This window comes from Cyrtonyx montezumae, unplaced genomic scaffold (assembly GCF_038088225.1).
Source record: "Cyrtonyx montezumae isolate F1298 unplaced genomic scaffold, pur_monq_1.0 scaffold_18, whole genome shotgun sequence".
Classification (NCBI taxonomy): Eukaryota; Metazoa; Chordata; class Aves; order Galliformes; family Odontophoridae; genus Cyrtonyx; species Cyrtonyx montezumae.
The window spans coordinates 15,115,403-15,124,463 of NW_027071914.1; the positions used below are offsets into that span (position 1 = coordinate 15,115,403).

At 47.9% G+C, this 9,061-nt stretch overlaps 2 protein-coding genes across 3 annotated transcripts in view; both read right to left on the reverse strand.

Annotated features, from left to right (window-relative positions):
* Positions 1 to 9,061, reverse strand: part of DDX46 (DEAD-box helicase 46) — a 120,499-nt gene that overhangs the window by 15,784 nt on the left and 95,654 nt on the right. The window contains exons 2-4 of one of the 2 annotated variants that reach the window (XM_065734862.1): positions 3,118 to 3,173; positions 1,337 to 1,519; positions 945 to 1,085 (exon numbers count right to left, since the gene is read on the reverse strand). In XM_065734862.1, the coding sequence (XP_065590934.1) occupies positions 945 to 1,085; positions 1,337 to 1,519; positions 3,118 to 3,134 (341 nt within the window). In that variant the 5' untranslated portion in view covers positions 3,135 to 3,173. Of the gene's footprint in view, positions 1 to 944; positions 1,086 to 1,336; positions 1,520 to 3,117; positions 3,190 to 9,061 lie in introns of those variants that run through there. The other variant, XM_065734861.1, reaches the window with a different exon arrangement.
* CAMLG (calcium modulating ligand) lies at positions 4,784 to 8,282 on the reverse strand. The gene is made up of 4 exons (XM_065734894.1): positions 8,123 to 8,282; positions 7,251 to 7,702; positions 6,486 to 6,551; positions 4,784 to 5,756 (listed from the first exon to the last, which is right to left on the reverse strand). Exons 1-4 carry the CDS (start codon positions 8,280 to 8,282, stop codon positions 5,565 to 5,567), a joined length of 870 nt encoding a protein of 289 aa, XP_065590966.1. The 3' UTR covers positions 4,784 to 5,564.

A 9,061-nucleotide genomic window follows, 5' to 3' on the forward strand; every position in this document is an offset into this window, starting at 1 on the left:
ACATGAAGTGCACTTTGTCTCCTAGAGAATTTGCCTCTGTTTCATGGAAATATGCCCTACAATTGCCAGAAATGCACAACCTATTGCAATTCACCTCTGCTTCTGTTCTTATTTCTTTTCATGGCCAAGCTGCAGCACTCACTTCCAGAACACTTAGTACAGTCACCCCAGGGGTTCTGTGTTTATTCTACATCTCCTTGAAGAAATCAGTTTGAAAAGAGGTACCAAAAAGAAATGTCCTGTTCGTTCTATTTCTAGGAGAAGGTAAAGTGATCTGGCTCCTTGCCGTGGAAATTTGAAGGTCCCTCTGTGAATACATTACTGCCTGAAGGACATTACAACACCTCTCTCTTGGAAAGGCTACTTACAGAACTCAAACACAACGTGCAGACTTGGTTTAAAACAAAATCTATTTATCACAGATTTCATTATCATAACGTGCTTCCTATTAAAAAGACACAGCTTTATCAAATCAAATGTTTGCTAGCTCAGAAAAATGTAAAATTCACTTTAACCAATTAAATCCCCTCAAGATTACTTCACAGCCCACTGAATAACTCTAATGCCAACCACATGATTATCCTCAAAGACTCATTCCAGTCTTTTTCTCATGTCATGCTCATAACTTCTGGATCATTGTCACCCTGCTTGCTCTTTACACAGTCTGCTGTTAAAACTTAGGAACCTACCCACATTTTACAAAGATATTCTCACAACAAGCAGCATTAGAAATAATACGTGCACAGAGCAGCATTTACACACCTTCAAGTAAGGCATATTAAAATACTTAGTCCATCAAGGAACATTAAGTGATGGGAAAAGATCTTTACAGTACACTGCATACAAAAGCTTTGGTTGGTTTCGCCCAATGACTTTCCAATATATCAGTAAGGTTACAACAGTTAGTTACTGTCATATGGATGGCAGCTAGGGAACACAAATACCTGTTTTCTGTCTTCCTGTTCTTGCTTGGACTGGGGGATCGAGACCGTCTGCCTCTACTTCTGCTCCTGGAGCGCCTCCTCTCTCGGCTCCGTGATCTTCTTCTCTCCCGACTCCGTTCCCTTTCTCTACTTCTTGAACGCCTGCCCCAGAACAAAGCATACTTCCTTAGTGTGTGATAATGGTATAATTTTAGCCTGCTGCTAAGGAACAGGTTTAAAAGGAATCCAATAATCATCAAGACCACTCAGAGCATACCAACACCAGCATCCACAACAAGACAATAAGCAAAAGTATTAAGCACAGTAAGTTCTATCACGAACCACGACGAAGTCAGCAACTGCAACTGAGGAGCACCACTATTGGGACAACAAGCAGTGCCACAGAACTGTACCTCTGGCGCTTCCTGTCACGGGAACGAGACCTCCTCTTGTCCCTGCTGCGCGACCGCTCCCGTCTGCGGTCTCGATCTCTGCTCCTCGAGCGTCTCTCTTCACGTTTTCTTTTGTCAGATGGAGAACGACTTCTAGAACGGCTCCCAGAGCGTCCCCGCGACGCAGAGCGCTTCCGATAATGCCTGCGTGGTGCGTTCACAGAATAAACACGAGCACAACTCACGTGAGACCTCAAGACCTCAAGTCCCCCGTGTCCCCTCCCTTTTGTCACTGACATACAGAGCTGTATCACAGCAGCACTGACACTAAAAATAATAGTTTATTTCAGCACGTCGGTATATTTAGTTATCGTGTACATTTGGAAGCAGTGTGACGCCTGTATCCTGCCTACCAGCAGTACGACTGAACACGGAGAACATCTGTCACTGTCAGATATCTTTTATTTCTTCCAACCTCAGCCACAAAATGCCAGGAGAACTGCTCCCTATTCCCCCAAGATTTCTTTTTGTATTTTCCTCTACAACATGCAATAAATCTGGCTGTCTCATTCCAGCCTGATGAGCATTTCCCTACAGCAAGTCCAACAACTATCCTGTCCTCCTCCACCCACCACTCTCTCTCACATCTCCATTTCTTCTACTAAAGCGTTTTGAATGCTGTAAACCACATTAGACAATTAGGTTTTAAACCCTATTTTACTTTATTTTTATTAGTAAAACCCAGTTCACCGCACAGTTGTCACAAACAGAAAAACTTGTAGAAAGGGATGGGGCTTCTGAGAGGCCAAGGGACACAAGTGGGACCAGCAGGGGCTGCCTGTACAAGAATTATTCCCCAGAGAGCCATGGCCTGGTTTAACAACACATTCTGTGTGTGCCTTCTGCAAACTCTTCTGTTCAGTCCAATCCTGGAGCCCAATTAAAACCAAACGTTATCAGAATGGAAGCTGTGCAGCGATAAGTAAGGGAGCCCTGAGAGATCCAGAGCCAGCACCCGGAGCTGAGCTAACAGGAGATCTGTACGCTGCAGATTGTTACCAAGCTTTAAGTGTTAACACTGTTTCAGTGTTAAAATCTGATGTTAAACTAACCTAGTCGGTATAGATGCAACAAAAGCATCAGCAAGCAACAGAGCTGCTCTAAAGCCTGAAAGCTGTGAGCAGCTCCACGGCACCTGGCAGCACAGCCTGACTGAGACACAAAGAGTACATGATCACATTACTGCTGAATTAGTTAAAACACTGAACAAAGTGTTCGCATCAACAGTGCGAGGACAAAAGGTACATGATTACGGAGGAACTTTAAAGGGTTCATGCCACAAACACCTCATCCATAGGAAACAAGAAAAGCACAGCAGGCTGATGATAGCGTTGCTATTACTTCACACCAAGCCTGAAGAGACCACACGAGGCCCAGGTCCGGTGCCTAAGCCCCAGGAGCCGGCCCAGGCCCCCTACGGACCGCCACTCCCTGGGGGCCCCACGCCGGACAAAGCTCTCTCGGCCCCGGGCTGACACACCCCGACCACGCCGGCCCGGGGAGCCCCGAGTGCAGCCCCAAAACCCGGTCTCAAAGCCCGAGCCCAGCCCCGCGCCGGCCCTCAGCCGCTCGGGACGACGTTGGGCCGCGGGAGGGCCCACGCAGTGCCCGCAGGCCACCGCGGCCCTTTGTTCCCGCACGCAGTCATCCTCCAGCGCCTCCGGGCCTCTACCCGCGGCACCTGAGGGCCCCGGAGCGGGCCGGGCCGCCCCTGACCGCGGCCGTTCCCCCGCTGCCCTCACCTGGACTCCCGGCCCATGGCGGCGGTGCGGACCCTGCGCTAGGAGACGGCGGCCATTCGGCGCCCGCAGCACCCGGAACGACGAGGCGAGGCAGCAGCGCGGCAGGAAGCGGCCCCCGCCACTTCCTGTCCGCGGCGGGGCGGCAGCGCCCCCTGGCGGCCGGAGGGCACAGCGCCGCGTCACGATCCCAACCTTCTGCGACCAAACTGAACGGCGTCACCGCAGGGCTGCTAGGCACCGAGGTGCCGATGTGAAACGAAAACAAGGATTATAGCTATATATATATAGAGAGAGAGATACCAAAATGCCGACGCGCTCCTCTCAGCGCTAACGCGGCACTCATTTAACACACCACGACTCCTGGGCTGACAGACGACATCTGACCACGAAGGAAGGGGTAACAAATTTAATAGAAAACAATCGGTTCCGCAATATACATGAAACAGCGTAGACGAACAAAGATAAGTTAAAACGGAATGAAGGAGATTCATTTCTTGGCCTAAGATGATGAGTCCTCAGTGGAAGCCCCCCAGGCAACATCACACCCCACAAAAAGCCCTTGCCTTTTGCAGATGGCACCTCTGCCACTTATTTCTCTTACACTTGGGCACGTAGAGGCTGAGAACAACGGTAACTTTTAAGCAAACTCATTATAACATCATTTATTTTTCACATCAACTGATTTAATTTGGTGAAATTCCTGGCCACTTCAGAAGCTTTATTTATATCTGTGCTAACAGGCCTAAATCAGAAGCTTTTACAGCCCAGTCCTGGACACCTGTAATATAACATCCCCTGTAAAACAATCAGTAAAAAAAAAAACCCACAACCAACCAAACCATCAAAGCAATACACAAGCTGTCATGCCACAAATATATACAACTCAGAGTCTGAAGTTCAGTGCTGAAATCATCGCAGGAACCTTTAACAGGAAGGACTACACAGAAAGCAGGGCCACGTGCGTTAAATAAGGATAACAAAGCACTTCTGCTCCCTAAAAAAGCTCAGCAAACAGCAAGGTGCTTCCCCAAACTAAAAGAGACCATTAGCTCGGGTTACCCCAGTGTCTAGATTCTAATCAGGAAACTACAGAGCAAAAGTAATAGCAAGTTTACCTTCACTGTAAATTTTCACAATCACCAGCACCTAAGGTGATGTGGAATGACACCACCTTGCACTCACCAGAATCCTTATAATGGAAAACAAGAACATTCACTAGTCTGCTACTTCAGCCAGGATCTGCTTGTGTTTCTTCTCTTCAGCTACTTGGGCATCCACAGAAAAAATATGCTCTCTTTATACATAGATCTGTATGTGGGAGTCAATTAAAAGCAGCAGCTTATTTCTTATGTCACTGTCACGTGTAGTACATAGGATTTAAAATGGGACTAGCTAATACAATCTCACTGGGGCAACTTCCAAAACACTGAAGGGAACAGTGAGCGACTCAGTTGATACCCACAGATGTGCTGAATCAAAGCCCACGTACAGCACTGGGCTGTAGTAGTGTTGCACAGCAGAACTCCCAGGCAGTTATAACTGTTTACATGCAACTGGCTGAAAGCAAACGGTATCGAGACAATGAAGGAAACCAACTGTCCTAGGCAGCAATTTTCCCATGTAACAGCCCCAAATTTGCCATTGGTGGCTAGCCCATACAGCCTTCCCCTCCTGAGCTGCACTGGTTTCTGTTCATTTATTTAGAAAAAAGCACGGACCACTGAGCTATGTGAGCATGAGGCTGCTGGAAACTCACAAACAGATGAGATCAACGACTGCCAACAATTCCTTTTCTTCCTACTTTTTGCTGAATGACACCTGTAAACAACAGAAGGTTGGCTGATTTATTTATTTTTTGCTCAGCTGTTTTGCCCTATAACCATCGAATTAAATTCAACACAATCACAACCATGTACGTAAGGCAAGGTCTAGGACAACTGTGGCACGTTTTGCCAACGTTCTCCAGAAGCAGCTACTCAGTTTGACAATCTGAACTGGAACAACAGAACACAGGGATTTCTTTCATTAAGAGCTTTCTTTAAAAACAGAAGCAACATAAAAGGAGCAGTTCTGGTTAGCTATATTTGTACTATATATATATATATGGTTCTGCTGAAAGGAATTCTCTTTGCCCTCACCAGAAGGAACAAAGGCAGCTTTGCACATTTTTATCAAGAAGGTGAGAAGGACATCATCTCACAAAACAAGCCATCCAGCAACACCTGCATTCTTCACGTTTTTAGTGGGCAGACACAGTATTTAAATAAACCAAACTAATACAGCTGGCAGCCTGGGAGCTTGCTGTTCCATCTCCATAATGACTGGATTTAAGGCTCCTCTCAAGCATTCAGAAACAGGAAAGAACTCAAACTAAGGTTTAAACCTGTCAGATGTTAAAGGCATACAGACCAGAAAGCTTTAGTGTTAAGTACTGCCTGGAACAGCCATCATGGTACTTCAGAGCCGAAGAACAGAGTAAGTTCGTGGCAAAAGATAAAAGTAAAGAAATAGACACAGAGGTCTGTGAACACATCTCCCATTTTGCTGTAGGTGTCCATAGAGCGACTGATCACTTCGGCAGGGATTCCAGACAGTAAAAGAGCAGCAGTTAGCACTGTCGTTTTCACCTTCTTTTCACACTAAAAGGAGAAACAACAGTATGTTAGTTCTGCTACAGTCCATTTCTACTTAACATCCCAGTTGCACACACAGCTGGTTAAGAACTCTCCAGGATTCACAATGGCTCACTTATTCTAGCTGCAAATTGAAGCTGTGAAGGATCTGAGGAGCTGAACCAGAAGCTAGTTAACAGCAGAAGAACAGCATCATGGACATTATGCCCACTTCACACTGGCAATCCAATCAAGCTGTAAAATAGAGCTCTGGATTGAAGATGAGGACAAAGCTTCACTCTGTTTCATTTCTTTCTGTCACTCAAAGTGACACCACAAATGCAACACAGAGCCCTTAAAGCCAAAACACCATCTCAGTCTTTAATGACCACCCCTACAAATTCTGCCCAGGGACCACATCTGCCCAATGGCTGTTGACAGAGCTAACAGTAACCACAGAAGCACAGAACAGCAGAAGCTTCCCACAGATGTGAAAGATAAACTGGAATTTCCCAATCGGATTCTTTTAATTAGCTTACACGTAAATATGCTGCTAGCCCACATTTTCACAGCAACTTTAAAAAGGATTTGAACTAAATCTGAGCATACTAACAGCTAGCATTAGCTGTGAGCATTTGATAATTCTCCGTTCTACAGCTCAAAACAAAATAAAGAGTGCTTCCCATGTGACACCACAATCTAAGCACAAGTTTAAAACCTTCAAAATTAATCTGATTTTTTGAGAAATCGTTTTACCTTTGGAAAGTACTTGGAAAGTCCCATGTAAGCAAGTTGTAGAGTAAGAAACGGTGCAAATATTGACTGAAGGAACAGAAAAGAATATGTTAAAATACAGAAATAATAGATAAGAAAACAGAAACGTAATTAACACCACTATTTTTGAATACTACAAACGTAAGCAGATGAGCTGTGTCAGTACTGCTCTACCTTACTCACTTTCAGACTTAAAACCTGAAATTGCACAGCAGTGCAGTGTGTAAAAAGCAGCTCAGTGCTCCAGAAGGTGGCAGGCTGTGCCAGCCAGGCACTGCTGCAAGATGCACCCGCAGACACCTGCACTACAGCAGGTTGACAACTGAGTAGGCCCTGGGTATCCCAGTACAAATGTTGTAGTTTTCACTCCATTATTCTTTAGTAAAGGAAAACAGTTGTCTCAAAGTTGCATAGGACTTAGTAATAATTATTCCAACGTTGCTTCTCCTCAAAACACTATGGACCAAAAGCATGCAACTCTCAGCTGTAACTTAGGGGCTGTGATATATAATATAGATTCTGACATAGTTTTCATCTCAAGGAATGTCAGACTGTTTTGGTTGGTTTTTTTTTCTTGTTTTTTTTTTTAGCTTTTATACAGTTGTTGGAAACGTGAAGAGTGCCTGAAGTTCCCAACTCACTCAGCTCTAGATAAACAGCCTTCAACCCCGCACAAACAGTCCTTTACTGAGTCTTAAGTCTGCAGTTAAGTAGCAAAACAGAACAGGACCGCTCCCCTGAACTCACCAAGTACTTGCACACAAACGCCCTTACTGCAACAGCAAGCAGAGCACATCCCACTAGTCTAAAAACGCGGAAAGAATCAAACTCCTCCACCGCGTTCCCATTCTCTTGGCTTGGCTTCTCACTCATCAGCTGGTTCCTCAGCTTCAGAGCTTCATCAAATCTGGGTAAGTAGTGTTCTAATCCATGCCTGGGTGGCCGTGGCATGGCTTCGGATGGCAGTTCCCCTCTGTTTCGGTGACGGAGCTCGCTTGTGCCCTCACTGACAAGCTGTGGGGTTTTACTGAACAAGTCCTTATCCCCCCTGAGGTCTCCCACGCTGCCTGCATGGTCAGCTGTTCTGGACACGTTAGAGACAGAATCACCCAGCACGATTCGCTTAGAAGGAAGAGGAAGGGAATTTGATTTGTCTTGCTCATGCTGAAGTTTTGATTCTACGTGACTTGATTCATCATCTAAAGAAGAGAAACAAAAACACACAGTTACACGCACTGAGTACTCAGAACATTTCAGCTATACTGGACTGAGGTCCAGTGCTGATATCTCCGCTTCTACAGCAAAAATACACATTCATGATTAATAAATCATTGATTATAAAGCCACGTGAAATAGTTGAAGATGAGTAAGCCCGTTTTACAAAGAAACCGACTTGGAAGTCGAGCTGTTCAGGCAAGGTTTACAGCTGGGGGCTTAGGTTACAACACAGACCACGACGAAAGAGGAAGAGCACTGCACGAGCCCGACTGAAAGCACACGAGCTTCACCAAAAGGATGCTGCTGCGCGCTGCGGGGCACGTTTAGGAAACGGGGCCCGCGCCGGACAGGGCCACGCAGCACAGCTCAGAAGCTGAACCCGACAGCAGCAAAAAGCTCACCCTTGCCCGCCGCGGGCCGGTGGAAGCCCATGATGCGGTTGATCCGCTCCTCCGAGTTCATCAGCAGCTTCCTCCGCCGCAGCTCCGCCCGCCGCTGGGACGCCGAGAGCCCCGCGGGGGTCCCCGGGGCCGCCGCTCCCGCCCCGCCGCCGTCCTCCATCCCCGCCACGAGAGGCCGCGCCGCAGCCTCAGCGCCGCACAAAAAGGGGCTGCGCCGCCTCAACGCGCAGGCGCCAACGCCGCGCTCTTCCGGGGGCCGAAGCCCGCGCCGCCACCTTGTGTAAGGGCAAAGAGAACGGGGGGAGCCCGCCTCTCGGCTCGCCGTGACGGGAACGCGCCGAGCGCTCTGCCCTCAACAAAGATGGCCGCACCAGAATCGGAAGTGACGTCACGGGGGAAGGAAAGATGAGGGTGGAGGGGTGAGGCGGGAGCTTAACGCGCCTCGCCTTCCGAGGGGAGCGTCTGCTTAACGCTGCAGCGCGAAAACTTACACGAGGGTAACGCATTCCGTGTGGTAAAAACACGTAACGACGCCACAGTGCGTACGGACCGCCTCTAACCGAGGAAGCGCTTCCCTGACCCGGGAACAGGAAACGAAACACAGCCCAGCTGCGGCACGGCTCCTTGCCAAGGTCACTCAGGAGCACGGTGCCCGGCTTCGGGCCCGCCCGGCACTTCCATTTTGCAGGGAAAACTGACCTTTCAACCCCCCCCTCCCCATCTCTGCAGGCTGAGGGCACAGCTCTGCTGCTTTCTGAGATGTCCCTGCTGGGAACGCCTCGAGTAGTGCCACGTACCTGAATTTACAAAGGAGCTGTGCTGCCCTGGGGCTGCGTCACCTTACAGTAAGCAAGGAAAGCGTATGCTCTCTGTTGGAGCACCGGGAAACAAGTGTTGATGCTTACATGAAAGGAATACACCGTAGGAAAACCCCACGTG

Coding starts and splice junctions, on each gene's coding strand:
- CAMLG (XM_065734894.1), bottom strand. CDS start 8,282: ATGGAGGACGGCGGCGGGGCGGGAGCGGCGGCCCCGGGGACCCCCGCG. Junction 6,552..7,250: donor CGTTTGTGTGCAAGTACTTG/GTGAGTTCAGGG, acceptor CTGTTCCTTCAG/TCAATATTTGCACCGTTTCT. Junction 5,757..6,485: donor TTTCCAAGTACTTTCCAAAG/GTAAAACGATTT, acceptor TTCTCCTTTTAG/TGTGAAAAGAAGGTGAAAAC.